This window comes from Trematomus bernacchii, unplaced genomic scaffold (genome assembly GCF_902827165.1).
Source record: "Trematomus bernacchii unplaced genomic scaffold, fTreBer1.1, whole genome shotgun sequence".
Classification (NCBI taxonomy): Eukaryota; Metazoa; Chordata; class Actinopteri; order Perciformes; family Nototheniidae; genus Trematomus; species Trematomus bernacchii.
Genome location: NW_022987523.1, coordinates 42501 through 62846, shown reverse-complemented (window position 1 = coordinate 62846; position 20346 = coordinate 42501). Strand labels below are relative to the sequence as shown.

Sequence of the window (20346 nt, the reverse complement as noted above, 5' to 3'; positions counted from 1 at the left end):
TGGGCCACTCAAAGGGCCGGTTGTAACTTTAAGACTATATAAATATACATATATATATATTTAATATATATATAAAATAAAATAATATGACATTATTGCCTCTGCATTGGATTATTATCGGATAGGGTAATAACTTCATAATGAATTACGTCTGAAAGCAGAAGTCTAGGGCAAATAATTGCAAATCTCTTCAGTGAGAATGTCACAAAATGAGATGCATTGTGGGACATGTAGTTTATTGGCAACGTGCTTCAGTAAAGTATCATGTAAACGTATAATAAACTTATTTTTAATTCTTTGCAAGCTCTTGCGGGGCCGCAGAAAATGAAGTCGCGGTCCGGATCTGGCCTTGAGATTGACTCCCCTGCTTTATGGACTTATACACCCTGGAGATTGGTGTTGACCCTCCATTATCCTCCAGATCTGCTCCACCATAGAGTGGTGCAGTGACGAGTCCTAAAACCAGGAAGTGAGTTAGCATTTCACCACTTCCTGTTCGTCTCAGAGCCAATGGGATCTCTCCATAGGATTTAGGAAAATATCTGTAAATAAGGTCTGTGGTTGAGACACATTGAAGAGACGGATCATGTTTTGTTCTAGGACATTAAATCCATCAGCAGTGACCCCACTGGTGATTTCTGAAGAGTGGACGTGTCTGAGAAACGATGGTTGTTACCAAGTGGCTGAATAGGACTACAGAAGTTGCTCCATTTCGGGTTCAGGAGTTCCTCAAAGTGTTCCTTCCTCCACCCTAACTACCTATCAGTTGAAGCCATAAACGTCCCATCCTTACTGTCCTGTTCACAGCTTAGAAGAACAAGATGAAGAAGATAGGAAAGAGATCAAGGAGCTAAATAAGTAATGAAGTAGGTAAGAACGTAATAAAGGAGGTAAGGACAAGATAAATCAGGTTGAGATAAAGAAGTTAAGGAAGGTAATGAAGGAGTTAGGAAAAGATAAAGGAGATAAGGAAGTGATAAAGGAGGTTAGGAAGCGATTAGGTAGGTTAGGAAGTGATAAAGAGGGTTAGGAAGTGATTAAGGAGGTTAGGAAGTGATAAAGGGGGTTATGAAGTGATTAAGGAGGTTAGGAGGTGATTAAGGAGGCATGAAAGTGAAGATGTGAGAGGTGAATCACAGGCTGAGTTCCTGGATGTCATTCAGCCCACAGAGAGAGCAGAAACCCCCTGAAGCTTTCATCAGTCCTGGAGAGCACGCACACACACACACACCACACACACACACACACACACACACACACACACACACACACACACACACACACACACACACACACACACACACACACACACACACACACACACACACACACACACACACACACACACACACCCTTCCTTAAAAAACCCTTTCAACTCAGATTTTGAGATGTAGAGTTTATACATAATGCTTCATTTGTATATTTAAACATAACAGTTCAGAATATTTTACCCTATTCACCGGCAGTGTCTCCCCTTAACTCTGATTTGGAAAGATAAACCTGTCTGCATGTTTCAAAACTGATCTTGTCATATTTAATTAGCATCAAGATGTCTGTCCGTAGCTCAGAGAGATTTTAAATATATATTTATATGTTTGTTTTTTATCTCAGCCTCAGACTTTCTCATAATAATAAATAAACGCTTCTTTAAAAATTCCCTGTAAGCGTTTAGAGGAGGAAGCAGGAAGTCTCGTTGATAAAGATCGAGCCGTCAGGCAAACCAGGTCAGAGACGAGCTGGCAGCGTGGGCTCAAACACACACCACACACACACACACACACACACACACACACACACACACACACACACACACACACACACACACACACACACACACACACACACACACACACACACACACACACACACACACACACACACACACACACACACACACACACACACACACACACACACACACACACACACACACACACACACACACACACACACACACACACACACACACACACACACACACACACACACACACACACACACACACACAGATACGTGATGGTGATGATGCAGCAGAGTCACATCCTGCAGAGAACAGAGAGAGAGGGGAAACCTCTCAGAATCGAGGGGCTTCGAAGTGAATCAAATATATTTGTTAATAGGTTTCTGCTGTTGCATCAAACATAACAGACGGATGTGACTCAGAGAAATGTTGATCGAAGATATTATCTCCATCCTATACAAAAAACGAATTGAGTTAGATCCGTCTCATTCCTGCTTCATGTCTTTTTGAATATATGTATTTCACTTAAAGTTTAATATTGCTTCATGCTTTGTTAAATGCATTGTTCTTTTAAAGTATAAAGTATATAGCAACCAGACTACACAGGGATTCACACTTTAATAACAATGATTGGCTGGTTTTAAAGGTGTCTGGTACAATCTAAAGTTTACAACTGAAATATGTTAAAAAAGTGTTAATAGTATACTTTAGTGAGATCATTCTTCTATCTAACTTGCGGGAAATGTTCATGCTCCAAGTATGACCTTAAACCTTTAAGTCTTCAATTCTCTCTTCTCTGGCTCCAGCTTTGGTCTCCACCAACACACCTCACTGTAGGTGCTAAATGCTCCACTGTACCTGCCTTTTATTTTAATTCTTTATAAAGAACCTCTAAACCAGTGGTTCTCAACTGGTCCGGCCTCGGGACCCACTTTTTCCTTTGTCAATAAATCGCGACCCAACGTTTTGAACCACTCAAATCTATTCAACAAAAAATCGTGCTGTAATATATATACGCTTTTCAGCATACATTATTAAAGTGAAGTACAGTGCATATATCCCTTATATCCCTTCACAGAACTAAAGTATGTTTTTAAATAAGGTTTAATGAGATGATGGAATCAAAGCTGAACTGTATAATTTTTAGAAATACTAACAAACTACGCATTCTGGTACACTCTGAGAAGAAAATAAATAAATCTATTAATAACCGACATATTAATAATATTTTATGCCATTGTTTGTTTTTCACTTTGTTCTGACAGCTTGCTGCTCCTCACAGAGAGAAGAGCAAAGAGGAGATAGTCTGAATTACTTTACTTTGTGGGTAAGGGTAGATAGCCCCCATTGTTCTGTGACCTGTCAATCATCAAACCAGGGGTCATATTTCATCATGTGTTCATTTTGATCTGAAGTTGTACCCGTGGATGTATAAAGAGTTCTACCGCAATGTTATTCTCCGTGGGGACTCAGTCTTGATTCTGATTGGCCAGAAGACTCGAAAAAACATCGGCAAAGATGTTTTATTGAGAAGAGGATCACTACGTGACAGACGTTTTCAAAACCACAGCGTTAGAAAATCGGGCCTTCAAAATAAAAGTTTGACTTTCCCCGCCCAAAAAAAAAGAATTCCCAATTTCTTTTCACATTTTTTTTTTTCTTCCCTCACACATCCACTCGAAACGGTTCCTAGTTAAAACCTCGAACTGCAGAAGAGTTCTTCAGAATTGATTTGGCATCCGCCGTGTCAACTCGTGACACACCACCTGTCTTATCAATTCTCCGGCCGAAGCTCCAAATAACCCATCAGTGTTTGCCTCTGATACCTCTTTCACACCAACGGTGTTTCAGGGCCGGTTCGGAGCTGGATCTTGAAAAGCACCGGGTGTTCCTGTTCACACCGCAGCGGAGCAGCCTCTAAGCTCCGGAATCCGGTTCGTTTCAAGCACCAAGAAATTGTCCGGCTAGAGCAAAAGCACCGCATACGTCACGCTTACGTCGAGGCGGGGGGGAATCGGAATCGTCGTTGAAGTTGATGATTACGATAGTAAAGTAGTTTTGAATGTAGCGTGTAACGACTGTAAAGTTGGCAGTAAAGTCGTCCCATTTCTTCCATTTCGTTTCGACAGAGCAAAACCAAAAAACGAGTAGCGCTTCAACACAATCGGCCATTGTTGTTGTCGTCGGTGTGAGCTGTGAGGGGTTTCCGTGCGGTTTGGCTTTATGAAGCAGGCACGCAAACGGTTACGTCATGACGCAAACGATGACGCAATGACGCAGCACCAGTCGGACTCTGGGCGGTGTGAAAAGAGCCGGAGCTAAACCGAAGAACCGGTTCTGAACCTGAAAAGCTCTAGCACGGAGCTTGAACCGGAGTTGCGTTGGTGTGAATGAGGTATGAGAGAGCTCTGAGAGTGAACGAGAGCAGTTGCATTCTGGGATCTTCCAGGTTTTTTTCATTCTTTCAGACATATCTTTTAGTAAAACATTCAAGAATCAACGACCCTGAACCCGCTCCTTGAAGGCAACACACACATGTTTCTATCATCCGTCTCTTTTAGCTCCAGTTTGGGTCTCCACCACCCAAAATATCTAACTTTAGGGTCTAAATGCTCCGCTGTATTTGCCTTTTTTCTGCTGTATTAAAAAGGTACCTCCAGAGAGCACCAGAACTGTTCTGGCAACTTCTTGGAAATCCAGTTTTTATTCATCCAACTAATATTGTATACAGATTTTCTCTAAAGATACCACTAAAGGCCGCCACACACCAACCTGAGACCAAAGAACGCGTACCGAAGGCGTCCCGACTTTTACGTCCGCTACGTCGGCTACGCCGCCCGCCTACGCCGCCCGCCTACGCCGCCCGCCTACGCCGCCCGCCTACGCCGCCCGCCTACGCCGCCCGCCTACGAACACACCGCAAAGACTTCAGTTGACGAGTGGCAATAACTGTCCTTACCAGCAGGCAGCGGTAGTGTGTATTCGTCATTCAAAAGAGGCAACAACCGGAAGACAGACTGCATTATACACCGAGAGAAGAAGAACAGGCTGCGTGATATAAACAAACAACAAATAGCGTCTGGGTTCCATTTTCACTCTCTCTCGTCGCTTCTCATGCACTGACTCGCTAAGCTGAACAGCCAATGAGTGAGTGAGTGATTTCTTTGTCCCGACTTTCTTTGGCATGTTGAATCGGCCGTGGGAGGTGTGAAAATGTGCCATAAAGAGACGACGGTGCGGGACACACCAACCTGAGTAGGGCGCCGCGAATGCCCGACTGCCTCTGACGGCCTCTGACTCCCAAAATCGGGTTGGTGTGTTAGGGGCTTAAGAGAGCTCTGATGCGGCTTTCACACCAGCGCTTTTCCCTTTCTAGCTCCTAGCGAGAGCTTTTCTGGTTCAGCTCCGGTTTCCCTTTTCAGCTCCCGCTCTGTTCACACCGCCCAGAGCTGCCGCTGCTGCGTCATGACGTCACAGTTTACGTCGCTGATATTCTCCCACAACAACAACGGGCCGGGGACTGCGTCGGGTCGATGATCGTGTTGCTTTTAATCATACGAAGCCAGATTAAATTAAATAACGACTTCTCCAACCTTATACTTTTCTCCAGAGTGCCGTGGTTCATTGTTTATTAATGTGTTTCAGCGGCATTTACCGACCGCTGCAGTGCTGGCTGCTCTTCCACGGGAGTTTATTCTCTCGTTAGCTCCGGGTTAGCTCACACGGCTCTAAAGTATTCACTGTCTGACTGTCACACAAGCAGCTGATACATATCCCCAGTTCCCCTTAAGTGAATGTGTGTCAGTCTGAATTGACGCTGTTTGGCATCACAACGCTGTTATGAAAGTTTCTCTGGTATAACATGGGTGATGTTAGCATAGCAACCGAAGCTAAACTGACTACTTGCTAAGCCGTGTTCTACAGGCACATTTTACCGGCTTATTTTTCATTATGATTCTACTTGTGATAGTCGGACATGACAACCTGTGCAGCCCATGTATTGATTCCATCCGATAGCTGCTATAATAACAAACAAAACGTCTGCCTGCTCTCCACAATGATCAATAACAGCGAACGGATGGTCAAAGTAAGGTTTCCACGCCTCGACGTAAGAGACGCCGCGTCATAGCTCTGAAGCTCTTGCCTCTGGACCGACAATTTTTTGGAGCTGGAAGTGAACCGCATTCTGGAGCTATGACGCGCCGCCGCTGCGGTGTGAACAGGAAAAACCGGCGCTTTTCAGGCTCTAGCTCCCAGCAGGAGCTGGAAAAGCGCTGGTGTGAAAGCCGCATCAGAGAGCTCTGAGAGTGAACGAGAGCCGTTACATTCTGGGTTTTTTCCCTTCTATAAGACATATTTTTAAGAAAACATGCAAGAATCAACGACCCTAACCCTGACCCTTGAAACACAAACAAGTGTCTCATCCATCTCTTTTAGCTCTGTTTTTGGTCTCCACCACCAACAAAGATCAGTCTCTAAAGGCGTTTCACAGCCTTCTCTATGAAAGAAAGATCACCACCAAGTTAAAGCCATAACAGTACAGTTTTAATAATAAAAACATTGATTGTAGAGAAGTTTTGTCATGTTAAGATCTTCAAATACAAATCCCTGGAGACTTCCTCGTAAATCTACAAAAGTGGCGGAGAGTAAAGTCAAATCTAAAGAGTAAGAATTACAATCATCTGGGTAACTTTACTCACATTTATACATGCCTACTCAAAGTCGAGTCATTTGTTCCTAAATCTACAAACATGCAAAGTACATTTTTGTAATTGCAGTTCAGATCTTTACTTGTGAGAAAAGTGGCGGAGAGTAAAGTCCAATCTAAAGAGCTAACATGCAGAATTATAATGATCTGTGTTGCGATCGAGTAAGTGTGCTAAGCATTCAAAACTGCAGCCTTTGGAAATGCTTTGATAGCCACTAATAAATGAAGCGATTTGTGCACTGACAGACAAAAATGCATTACCGAAATAATGAATACGTGGGAAAAACCTAGAACGTTTCCAAACAAGGTTACCTGATTACTAAGCGTTTTGTATTGCACATCTCTGCAGCGTTGTGTCTGAGGTCGAAGAGGAAAAGGTGACCCAGAAAAGATGCCGCGGTTTTGTTTGCAGAATACTGTGAAAGTGGGTCGAGCGTTCGGGCCTCGTCATGTGCGGTTTAGAGAGGAGGATCAAAGGGGGAACAGAAGCAGAAGAGGAAGGTGACATCATGACAGGAAGTACTGCGGACAAGGATAAATACGGGCAGAACACCAGCGAAGAAGAAAAACAGCAACACCTGTACCTTCAAGTGAGAAAGCCAGCGAGCATCAGGTGCAGAAGATCAAACATTCACATCTGAATATCGGCAAAGAAGAGACCAAACGTCAGGATGTCTTCAGCAAATAACTCCTCCAAAGTCACGGTAAGAGCATCTTCATTTGAACTTCATGTTTGGATTTAAAAGTTTGATTTGATTTGATTTATTTCGAACGTGTAAAAGAATAATACAAAAGAAAATATTTATAATGAAATGAAACAAGAGAATTATGATACTGTACAAACTTAAGCAGTGTCCAATTGATAAACAAAATATTATTGACTTACAAATTATATATAAACGTCTTAATATAAGCAAATAAGACACAACAAAGTAGATTATTAAACGTGTTAAAGGACCAATAATCTGTTTAATTTATGATCAAAATGAATACAGTTATTAAATCAGTGTGATTTCCATAGAAGCTTCAATTCAGTAATCTGCATTGCAACTTTTTTGCTGGATGTTAAACTAAAAATACATTGAATTAATCATTTTAATTCAACGTATTTAATCAATATTTGTGTGTATTTTAGGGGCATTTTAGTCTGGATTAAAAATGTTATTAAAGTCATTTTTTTTAAACAGAAACACACAGATCATTCAATAAACATTGCAAAGAAAAACAAAACAAATGTGTTAAAAGTTACATTTTCCCTCCTCTTCCTCAGCTTTTCTGTGTGGTGGCGATGATGATGATGAAGATGATGATGGTGGAGGCAGCAGCAACGCCCAAAGCAGGCGGCCAATCAAAACACCCGAAGACCCACACCGAGGCCCCTGGTGGTGCGGAGGCAGAAATGATCCCGCTGCAAATCGACAACAAGTTCTTGAAACATTACAGAAGTGTTCGGCCGCTGCAGAACGCCTCCATCTCCCCGTGGACCAACAAGTAAGGAAACACACATGTCGTATTTCTGTGTCTGTCCCTGAAGGCAGCATCTCCCTCGTCCAATGGGATTCCTCCATGTGATTTTGAACGATGTCAGAAAAGAATCTCTGTCTGAGAAGTCAAAAGCTAACGTTAGGATATAAAGCAGGGGTGTCCAAACTACGGCCTGTTGTTCTAATTGGCTCTTTGCAAATTCTTAAAGTATAATGGTGTATGGCCCCCACCTGAAACTGTCTTATATTGTACTTCTTAAATATATATGTGAGCCTATATTACACAGTAGTATTCATGTGTTAATAATTTCACTATTCAAAGACATTCAGTCAATTAGAGCTGAGAACATGTTCTAACTAATCTTAGTTTTATTTCCACAACAAGCTTTAAATAGACCCTTCAAATGTCCCCTTATTATAATCAATCTGAGGCTTCTGATTTAAGGGATGAGCTGCAACAGGATAACTGAAACCCTCTGGGATGTTTCTTAAATTATATTCAAGTAGAAAGCATCATTGACCTACATTTGATTGATTTTGCTGAATGATAACTTACCCTATGATGCAGTAAACCTCTCGTGAGTGTATGTGTTTCTGTACGTGGCCCTCAGTGGAAAAAGTTTGGACCCCCCTGCTGTAAAGAAACTACAGCACGGTCACATGACTTCACGTTCTCGTTCAAGTGTCCTTTTCAAGACAATCAATATATATTTGATTGATGTGTATACTAATGTTGTCCCTCCTCTCTCTCCGTCCACAGCATAACTAACGATGCCACCCTCGTGCCTCCCTTCCTGTCCGAGGCTCGCTGTCTTCTGCGCGGCTGCCTGGATTTGGACGGTGTCGAGGACTTGAACCTGGAATCCCGACCCATAATGCACCAGGTGATGCTGCTGCGGCGCGTCAAATCTAAGGGGGCGGAGCCTGGGTACCACTACAGGCTGGAGTCCCGCCTCCTCGCCGTGGGATGCACCTGCGTCCGGCCCACCGTCCAGTACCAGGACTGAATCAGAATGGACAAACCAGGAAAAAACATCTCTATTTATCTGACTTTAAATTGGTTTAAATTATGGTTTTGTATTATTTATGTTTTATAGGTAGAACTTATATCTACAGCTCGAGTCATATATTAGCTTTATAGCCCAACATTAGCCACCTTTAGCTTAGCGGTGGTGACGTGAAGTTATGTGACCGTGCTGCACCTATTACCAGATAACACATCATTTCCCTAATTTAAATGTCTATTTGTTCTTTAATAATCTGCTTATTTTCCATATGTATTTATATTCTAACTACAGTCCGGAGCTGGAGTTTAAAAGCGCTCAGTTTATCATTGGATGTGTTTCGTATATGATGTTTATTTATAGGTGTAGTTTATTTAAAATTAATATTTAACTTGGAGGTATTTATTGGAGGTTTCGTATTACTGTTAATGTATTTATTTGACTCAATAAAAACAAAGGATGAACAAAGAAGTAACGTGTCATTGATTTATTATTCGATTTAAAATATAATGTGATTTCTGTACAATATTTATCATCAGTATCATCATCATCATCATCATCATCATCATCATTCCTTAACACAGCCAGTGAAACACACACACACACACGAGCTGTAAACACTTGACATAATATACTTTCACCAGTAGGGGGCTGAAATGTAGCTTCAAATGGTAGCATTAGTGCTAGAATGCTAATGTTTGTATAATGTCTTGATATTCAGAAATATAATATAACTACAAACTTGAAAATAAAACAAACCTTGGGAGGTGTGAAAGGAGATCGATACTCAGGTCTAATCGTGTTTTCTTTTGTGGTGACTTATTAATCGTCTCGGACTAATCACAGCCTCTCCAGATCTCCTACAAAATCACGTTCCCATTACGGTCACATTTTGAGAACCATTACACGGGTAAAAGTTGTGTTTGGTTTGACCCACACACTCACATTGACCTTCACCTTATAGGGAATTTGGTTAAAAGCGTACTTGTGATACTAAATACCATCTAAACATAATTGACTGTACTGTTTTGTTGAATAAGAACGTAATTTGTAGGAGACCAGGTTTCTCCGTGAGACTCTTATTGGTATAATCTATATTTGAACTGTCTCTGTACCGTGGACATTTTGACCAGGACATGTCTGGATCTTGTAAGCGTTGTAACTCCTTTGACTTTCTTGGCGTGTTTTTAACCGAACTCATCAGACTCTAAAGATCTCTGTGACTCAGACTTGTCTCAATTGCCCAAATGTATCTGAGCTTGATGGTCTCGTTTGTGGGTCTTTTGCCTCATCCTTATCATGCCATTTTCTTTTACCAGGACACTTAGTATCAGACACACAACTATCTTTGGTCTAATCGAAGTTCAGTATTGGTATTGGGTTTGTCGGACCTGTGTTTGAACACCGTCTTGGCTCACTTTAATTCCCTTAGATATCACTTAAGAGCCCAGGATAACTCTCTTTATTATGGTTCTGTTTCACAATAACTGTAAGTATCTAGACTTGGCAGCAGATGGAGCTGTTTCACTCAGAATTGTTGTCCATCCAGATATCAGATTCCACCATATCCAATCTTCTCGGCTCTTTTCTGGACTCACTTCTTGTTTCGGTGATGTTTCCTTTGGGTCACGGTCCAATTTCAGTTTCAGGTGTGGTCAAACTTTCCAGAATATTCCTTGATACGTACACAATCACACATGAACACATTGGCACTGTCGGCGCAGTAAAACCTCCGTGAGCCGTCTGATGATGAAGATGCAGCGTCCTTGAGAAGAAGTGATTATCCCGTTATTAAAGAGTCTATCTCGTTAAGAAGAGTCCTGGTTGTTCAGAGGAGGTCCAACCTTCAGTCCTCCTCCTCCTCTCTGTTCTTCTTCTCTGACTCTGTTTATGTGAGTCTCTTCCTGTCAGACTCCAGTTGGAGCAGCGCCGGCTCTTCAGTCCTCAGATCATCCGCCCTTGGAAATGGCTTCCAAATTGATTTCAGCTTGTGTTGTGATCAGGCCATCAAGACACCTGCAGCGGAGGAAAGAGGGTGGAGGCGTTAATGCAAGGTCATGAAACACTTTCTGGATCAAAACATTGATCTATTGGGTTAAAAGGGATCAAATTGAGATTGTAAATAAAGAAACTTTCAATGTGAATGTTGGCAAAGCCTCTCATAAAGATATAAAATGTGAAACTACCCGACTTTGTAAGGATCGCCCAACCAACCCTCATCAATGACAATTTGGTACTTTTTCAAGGGTAATTGTGTAATGATAATGCTCACACTCAATACATAACGTCTGCATTGTCAATAGTTTGCAGAGAAAATGTTTTTTATGAAGAGAAAGTCCTAATGCTGCAGCAAAAACGATATTTCAGACTATAGTGATCTTCCACTATGGTGTCGACAGATGTGGAAATACCTTATACTGTTTTTAAGCCTTTTGTTAATTGATCTACAAATCTAAAAAGGTACATTTTGATATTTAAGGAAATTATTTAACCACTGTCTTTACCCTGGTCTAAAAGTCAATGGTTTTTTGAATGTGTTTGTGGTTGTTAGCCTGAAACAAGCTCAGTGGGTTAACAGAAGCTGAAGAGATTATAACACTGCTAACAATTTTCGTCAACATTAGCCGCCTTTAGCTTAGCGGTGGTGACTCGTGTAGTTTCCTTCTCAACACTGTCTTTATATTTTGTGTCAGTGCGTCTACCCAGAATCCCCTCTGTCTCCTCCAGCTCCTCCTCACCTCCACACTGTGCTTGTCCTGAAAGACACAAACAGAAACTCCCGTTAGTGATTCATTCATTCATAAAAACACCAGACATCTCAATAAGAAAGACTGAAATCGGATGAAAACAGCTGCTCTCTCACCTCCTCCTGCAGTCTCTCCTGCGATGCGTTCAGGTGCTCCTGTGATGCGTTCAGGTGCATCTGCCGCTGCTCTTTATAGGCGTCGGCCCGATGCTCCTGGCGCTCTTTGGTCAGAGCTTTCTGAGCGACTTCACGCTCGTGCTCCCTCCTCTCGGCCAGGTGCTTCAGCAACTCCGCCTCGTGACACTAGAGGGCGACAGAGGAAGGGTTAATGTCAGTTTTATACCTGTGTTTGCTTGTTTTTAGGTTCTGGTTCTCCAACAGAATCTCATGTTTTGGTCAGATCTGACAGAAGAACGGATCATTCAAACACAGTCTAAACATAGAAGAGTTTCTTGATGGTCTTATGCTTGGTTTGATTTTTTAATGTCTTAGATAATCATCACTTGTAACACCGTGAAATAAATTCTGGGGTTCCTCAGGGATCGATACTAGGGCACCTTCTCCTTTAGTTTGGTACATTATTCTGTCCACCAATTGAATGTGTTTGCTATGTCACAACCTTTCTTGCAAAGGCATTTTCATTTAGCATCAGAACAAACGGTCTTCTCTCAGAGTAGTTTGGGCAGTAGTTGGCGCTATAGGCTAATCTCTATTCCAGTAAACAGAGGAGACATCTAACCATCTACAAAATAGCTACTTTTGTCTAACGATAAATGCTGACAAACACATATGTCAGCACCAACAGCTGATCAGTCATGTGACCTAAATGTTTGCTATGTCACAACTTATTCTGCAAATATAGCATTGAGTCTCGCAAAAAACACTTTCCACATTTTCATTCTTTGCAGTTATCATCGACTTTTTATCAAAAAAATACATTCCTGGAAACACCCTATTGTGATCGTGTTAGCATTAAGCTCAAATGACTCTTAAAGGGGTTCAACTAAATGAGTTAGAGAACTAATGTGATGTTATTCCACCCACCTTCCTCCTCTCCTGGGCGGCGTCCAGCTTCTTCTGGATCTCCTCCAGAGAGGGCTTCTGGCGGGGGGGTGTGGTTGCTCTCAGCTCGGGGCCGCCGTCGAACGTTGGCGGCTTCAAGATGACTTCGAAGGCCTGGCCGCTCGAACGCTTGCTCAGCTCGATCACCTCCATGTGCCGGATGTTGCACAGGTTCAAGTCCACAACGCCCGCTGTAAGAAGAAGAGCAGGGGATCAGTTAGAGAGCGTAGAAATAAATCACTTCTCAAGTTTCAAGTTTCAAGGCTTTATTGTCATGTTCACAGCTACAGTAGATATGGCAATGACAAACTGTCCCAGGCTCCTTTGAAAGAACATTCATCTGTTTGCAACTTACATATATCAATATTCCAATTACTTGTATAATCTGCACTATTTCTATTATATTCTATTTTATTCTATTTACTTGCACTATGTTATCTGTTTTAATGTGTTGCTCTGTTGGAGGAGCCTGTGACCTCAGATTGTCATTGTCATATCTCCACTGAGCTCACATGACAATAAAAGCCTTGAATCTGAATCTTGTAGATATGGCAAACTGAAGTCAAAGGCTCCTCCAACAGAGCAACGTGAATATATATATAGGACATGAAGAGTGCAAGAGAATGTTTTGAGATGTGCAAGTAAATACAAATAAAATAGAAATAGAGCAAGAAATATCTGCAGCGAGAAGCTAAGACTTCATCGACTGCTGACTTTTAGGGTTTGAATAATGCCTGCAGTCCAGAGACAAGCCTTATAGGTGAAATGAAGAGATACTGGGTGTTTCTCAATCGCGAGTAAAGCTGCTTCAGAGCCACTATTTCAAGCATACTACGTCATCGAGTGCCGCCGAAGTACTGTTCCAATCTCCAGCATACTTGGAAATCTACCGAGCCCGGCGTACTCCGTTTGGAGAAATATCGAGGCTGCACATGAGTAGGACTCCGCGGTCTTAAAATCCCCACAATGCTTTGCGCACGGACCAATTTCCCCCAAATCTGTGGCGGAAGATGTAAGAGGCGGGGCCTCTCATATGACGCACACCTGCACACTTGCTAGCGTGTTCCACTCTTTGTTTTCCGAATGCCAGGAAGTATTCTTGACTCGCTTCTGAAGCTAGATGCTCGGCAGACATGTGCTACCAAGCAAGCGTACTCGAGATTGAGAAACACCCACTGACTCCCTCTTACCCAATGCATGCTGGGAAAGGCTGACCTTTTTGTAACCCTATGGCTATCTTCTTTCTATGTCAACAGTTTATTCGTATTGTTTTTATTAGCATTCCCAGTATTGTGAGCCTCTGCGTTGCATCTTTTACTGATAGTTGGAACTTGGTATTATCAGTGGAGATTCTAGAGTGTGTGGGCGCCCTAGGCAACATGAACCTGTTTCTATTTACATTTTGTAAGTTAATTAACATTCGTACATAGCACTAACTTTGAACTAATATTCTAATATTTTATGAATCTATTGTGTATATAATAAAGAGAGTTACTGACCTTCCTTCTTGTCCTCTGTGATTCTGGGGAGGATGCAGGAGCAGAAGAGAGACACCAGGGGGAGCTCTCTCAGCTTCTCTCGGTACGCTGCAGCCATTACAGACAGAGAAGAAGAGCGAGACACTTTCAGTCACATTAACAGACAAGATAATACATTTAAAAAAAAGAGTATTATAATATCAATAATAAAATAATAATATTATTAATATTAATACAAATAAAAATAAATAATTCGTTCGTTATTTAAATGATGTGGCTTTAAAAGAATAATCAAATTAGAAAATTAAAACTATATAAACATGATAATAACAATGACATGTGTTTACCTGCTAGAGTCATTGTGCTGCTGGTTCCTGTGAGGTAGAGTCTGTTCCTGAGGACACACAGGAAACACATGGTTAATATCACAATCCAGAATAAACAACAAACACATTATAACAGGTTACTTTTCCCCGAGTTACGCTTCTCAGGCAATCTCACACGTTAGCATCTCTCACTGGATCAGGAAGTAAACAACACAACAACAACAAATCAAAAGAAAACAACGTGAAGAAAGAAATGGAAAATGGTACAAAAACATGAGATCTTAAAGATTTATATCAAGATGTGAATATTAATAAAGGATCTAAGAAATAGACAACATACAATATGAGTAAGAGTACTCTGTAATGGACTAATCTACTCATACAAGTACATACAAACAAGATATTATATAAACTATAAAGTGTGCAAGGTAGCTACAGATTTCTAAAATAATATGTAATGCTAAATATAAGTTTGGCTTTAAAGGATATGCACTTTTTACATTTGCAATGCATCATTTAGTCAAGTGCAGCTGTTCCAACAGAGCCGTGTTACTGTATTTGTTATGATTATCAATACTATAAATATATATACAACTATTTTAAAGTTTGCATTTTTGGCTTTTTGACATTTGGATTTAATGTAAAATAATCTTTAATGCTTAATGTTGGTTAATGTTGCCTCTCTGCAATTTGCTATTGGTGTTTTAATGATAATTAATTAAGTCAATCTATGGAAATGTATGTTCAGTTTTGCAATCTGAACTTTTTTCGTGGAGTTTTTTTATGTTAAAAAATGCTAAAAATATCTTGTTTTATTCACGTTGACTCACACCTCGGGGAGTCTCTTTAAAAAGCGGCTTCTGGTTAATAAGTATTAATTTACAGGTCGTGTTTTGGCAGCTTCAGGAGCTGAGTCATCGTCACGGTAACGAGTCGGTCTGTGACTCCAGCAGATTAAAATAAATCCAACGTGTGAAAAATGAATCAGCAGCGAAGACACGACACGCTGCGGAGTTTAACCTCAGAGCACATTCAACCTTTACACACACACACACACTGTGTGTGTGTGTGTGTGTGTGTGTGTGTGTGTGTGTGTGTGTGTGTGTGTGTGCGTGTGCAGAGACTAAGAGATGATGTCATTGTTGCCAGTCAGCGCTCTCCCTCTGCAGAGCGAGAGCGACACAGACGGTAAAAACAGAACGGAGTCGAGATAAACACAACAGGAAGACGCAGCGGCAGAAACAGAAAGGTACGAGACGTTAAATCAGAATCTGAAGATGAGTTAAATAATAAAGACGAGGGAAACCTTCTGTGTGTGGAGCTGCAGACGCACAGAGGCTTTAAGAGTTACCAGGTTATAATGGACACGTGCAGATTGTGAATGTAAGTATGAGATATATGTGATATCATGATTATAAATGTGTGTGTGTGTGTGTGTGTGTGCGTGTGTGTGTGTGTGTGTGTGTGTGTGTGTGTGTGTGCGTGTGTGTGTGTGTGTGTGTGTGTGTGTGTGTGTGTGTGTGTGTGTGTGTGCGTGCGTGTGTGTGTGTGTGTGTGTGTGTGTGTGCAGAGACTAAGAGATGATGTCATTGTTGCCAGTCAGCAGAGCAGCGTTTACACTGAACTGATGGAAACAGAGAGAAGCATATATAACAGAAAACAGCAAACACAGAAACAGGAGACTTCAAACTGAATCAGAATCTGCAGATGATTTAAATCGTGAAGACGAGGGAAACCTTCTGTCTGCAGAGCTGCACGCACAGAGGCTTTCAAGATAACGAGACATCAGATCAAAACGTGCAGATTGTGGAGATGTAAGTGGTTATAAATATGTGTGTGTGAGATGTATGTGTGCAGAATAAGAGTGTGTGTGTGTGTGTGTGCAGAGAATGAGAGATGATGTCATTGAAGCCAGTCAGCGCAGCTCCCTCTGCAGAGCGAGAGCAGCTGGTGTTACATAAAGACATCTGTCTGCAGAATGCTAACACGCACAGGCTTTAGGAAGTTAAGATCAACACGTGCAGATATCAGAGATGTAAGTGAATATAAATGTGTGTGTGTGTGTGTGTGTGTGTGTGAGAGAGTGTGTGAGAGTGTGTGTGAGAGAGTGTGTACTCACCCTGCAGTGATGCTGGTCGTCTCTGAAGCTCTGAAGATCTGCAGCTCAGCTTCAGCACCTCTCTGCTGCATGACATCACCACGCAGGCAGCTGATTGGCTGACAGGGATGCTGCGCTGTGATTGGTCCAGCAGGGCAGAGGCAGGGGAGGAGGAGGAGGAGGAGGAGGAGGAGGAGGAGGAAGAGGAAAGCTCTACATTTTTTATTTATCTTATTTTATTTTATTTCATAGAATTTTATTTTATATATATATCTTTTTTTCCAAATCTTTTGCAGACACAGCACTTTCAGCACATTAAACAAAGTACAGGACAATGTGTCTGACATATGATATACTTTTTAAAGGAGCAACTGTTTAATAAATCCATTCTCTTCTCTTTATTAAATGAATCGCATCACAATCACTCCTTTCTGTTGAGAAACACACAGCTACTGATCAGCTGGTCCTGAGCCTCCCTTATGGGGACAGCATGGAGGTCCCCATAAGGGAGGCATTCATTTGAGGTTGAAGAATTGGTTAGGGTTAGGGTTAGGATAAGTCTCCAGGAAATGCATGTAAGTCAATGTAATGTCCCCTGAAGTGATGTATACATGGTATGTGTGTGTGTGTGTGTGTGTGTGTGTGTGTGTGTGTGTGTGTTAACAGTTTTACTCCACAGACCAGAAGACTATTAAACACCTGAACTTTGTAAGGAACATCCGTAAACATTCATCTGTTTGCATCTTAGAAATGATGTAACCAATATCTCATATTCCATGTACTTGTATAAAGACTCTTTTTGCACTATTTCTATTTCATTTGTTGAATAGTTTGTTATCAGTGTTTCAATGTGTCTGTTTATGTACGCACCACAACTCCAGACAAATTCCTCGTATGTGTAAACCTGAGACTTACGAATATTAGACTTTGTTCAAATTCACAGAACTTTATTCAGAAACACAGACGAGACCCCGAAGGAAACACCAGGTAGAAGCATGCAGAACATAAAGACCTTTATCTCTGACTGCATTATACATTTTAAAAACAAAACAATATAAATGTTAAATGAGTCTCGTGCCGAGGAGCCTCTGAGGTGACAGACTGACACAACCAGCATTACTCATCCTGACTACACACACACACACACACACACACACACACACACACACACACACACACACACACACACACACACACACACACCACACACACACACACAGTCTGTTGCTCTTCTAACTCTCACAAATGTTAAACTGATTATAAGAAACACTTAAAGTCCGGCTGGTTTGTGTAAAAGTATTTTTAAAGATCAGAGGGTCCTCAGGTCGGTGTCACATTTTCTAGGACTTCAATATATTTGTATATTTAATAATAAAATTCAGTGATGATGAAGTCATATTGTGTTTTTATTTATTTGTTGTTCTTATATCTATTTATTTTACTGACATAGTTATTTCCATATTTCATTTCTTTAACAATTATATTGATTAATTAATATACACATATATTTGATTTATCTTCTCTCTGCTTTTTCTTTGCATGTTTATGTAGTCTTCTGGTTTAATGTACATTCTGCAAATGTAAAGTAACGTATGTCCTTATCAGAATGGATAAGTGTTTCATACATTGGACATCTTTCTTATGAGTTATAGGAGAAGACAAGAAAAGGTCATCGCCTCGGAGGACATTGATGAACATATTTGAAATACCTTTTTTTTTAAAGATTATTGTCTGCAGGATAATTCTCCTGATGTAAGTCAAGCTAAACGGGACTACAGTTCCCATCATGCACCACAGCAGAACACACTGTTCTCCTCTCTCCGATGAGGTAATGCAGCTGCAGAGAGAGTGTGTGTGTGTGGTGTGTGTGTGGTGTGTGTGTGTGGTGTGTGTGTGTGTGTGTGTGTGTGTGTGTGTGTGTGTGTGTGTGTGTGTGTGTGTGTGTGTTGCTGCAGCAGCGAGGGGAGAGAAACCTCCACATCCCAACAGATGATGTCACCTGCAGCCAATCAGCTGAGAGCTCTCACTGTAAGGGTGGGAGTAGGAGTGGGTGTGAGTGTGTGTGTGTGTGTGTGTGTGTCTGTCTGTGTGTGTGTGTGTGTGTGTGTGTGTGTGTCTGTCTGTGTGTGTGTGTGTGTCTGTGTGTGTGTGTGTGTGTGTGGGGGGGGGGTATGTAAGTCAAATGATTCAGCAGGAACAACAAACATCTGCAGTAAACAAGAGGGTTTTATAAGAAACATCAAGATAGATAAAATGTTAGTAACAGTAACAGTAACAATAAATTAAACATTTTAAAATATAACACAATATGATGATGAGAAAAATAAAATAAAATATAGTATATATGAAATATATAAAAACAAATACAAACATAAAATATGAATAAAATATACAATATAATACAATTAAATTGTGTGTGTTATAAAAAAAGGTAAACAAAACATAATATAATTAAAAAGACTAGAACATATAATAAATTGAACAGAAACAATAACAAATATAACATTTATATAGTAGGAATAGAGCAGAATAAATGAGGAGTATAGAATAAGACGAGGCTCTGCAGGACCTCCAGGGCGAACAGCAGCAGACTGGAAGAGATGACATCGTCTCTGAGAACGGACGATGATGTCATTAAAATGAGGTCATCGCACTGCGCCCTGCAGTGATGTCATCACAATCTAAAGAAAACAGAGCAGTCACGTAGAGGAGGTGTGTGTGGTGTGTGTGTGTGTGTGTGTGTGTGGTGTGTGTGTGTCAAGCTTGCCTCTAACATCTTTATTATTTAAACAAAACACATTATTATCCACAGTGTAATTTTTCTGCATTCCTCTCATTAATATTCAGGTTGAGAGATTATCATTATGCCCTAACTTTAGTCTCCCAGGCACCACTGCCTTTTTTAATAGGAAGTATATTGCATTCACTTTGGTTTGGTGAATACAGTAAACATCTTACAGTGAAATAGAAATATCCTTCTTCCAACACAGTCCTGCACCTCCCTCGTCCAATGAGATTCCTCCATGTGCTTTTTGATTATTGCAGAAAATAATCTCTTTGTCAAACAAACGTTTATGATACGTTTATTTCAGCAGGATAATCTCCACATATCAACACCACTTTATGATTTCTCAAGTAAGAAGCTAACGTTGGGCTATAAAGGAACTACAGCACGGTCACATGACTTCAAGTCACCACCGCTAAGCTAAAGGCGGCTAATGTTGGGCTATAAAGGAACTACAGCACGGTCACATGACTTCAAGTCACCACCGCTAAGCTAAAGGCGGCTAATGTTGGGCTATAAAGGAACTACAGCATGGTCACAACCCAGTCTCACGGCATTTCGTGTTATAGTCATGAAATTAATTTAATCTATTGATTCATGTTCACCAACACGATTTCCCCCTTTTTTTCGTGTCACACAGAACGATTTTAAAGCAATGTATTTCTATTGGTAGTATGTTTCGTGCCTGCAACACGTCTTTCTGTCCGGTCGGGTCTTGGAAGACCAGAAGCTGTGTGGTTCATAAAAACATGTTCTTACTCAATATCTTACCCTAAGCCTAACCCTAACCCTTTTATTTTAAATTGTATAATGTCTGAGTTTTTTTGCCGTCAGTGAGGAAAAGAAATGGCTCAGAGCCTCAGAATACTGACATCTGTATTTTATGTCATCTTTTTTTCCTTCTAATTTGTTAT

The 20346-nt window shown here is 41.0% G+C and overlaps 2 protein-coding genes across 2 annotated transcripts; one reads left to right on the top strand and one right to left on the bottom strand.

Moving 5' to 3' along the window:
- The first annotated feature begins 7030 nt into the window (after positions 1-7030).
- On the top strand, positions 7031-9394 carry il17a/f1 (interleukin 17a/f1). Its single transcript, XM_034118271.1, has 3 exons — positions 7031-7153; positions 7720-7940; positions 8694-9394. The coding sequence occupies exons 1-3, from the start codon at positions 7121-7123 to the stop codon at positions 8938-8940; spliced, it is 501 nt and encodes a 166-aa protein (XP_033974162.1). The 5' UTR covers positions 7031-7120; the 3' UTR covers positions 8941-9394.
- Positions 9395-9399: 5 nt separating this feature from the next.
- stmn4l (stathmin-like 4, like) lies at positions 9400-16718 on the bottom strand. The gene is made up of 7 exons (XM_034118260.1): positions 16669-16718; positions 14571-14617; positions 14245-14331; positions 12728-12936; positions 11801-11986; positions 11676-11693; positions 9400-10953 (listed from the first exon to the last, which is right to left on the bottom strand). The coding sequence occupies exons 2-7, from the start codon at positions 14581-14583 to the stop codon at positions 10945-10947; spliced, it is 522 nt and encodes a 173-aa protein (XP_033974151.1). The 5' UTR covers positions 14584-14617; positions 16669-16718; the 3' UTR covers positions 9400-10944.
- Positions 16719-20346: the final 3628 nt, after the last annotated feature.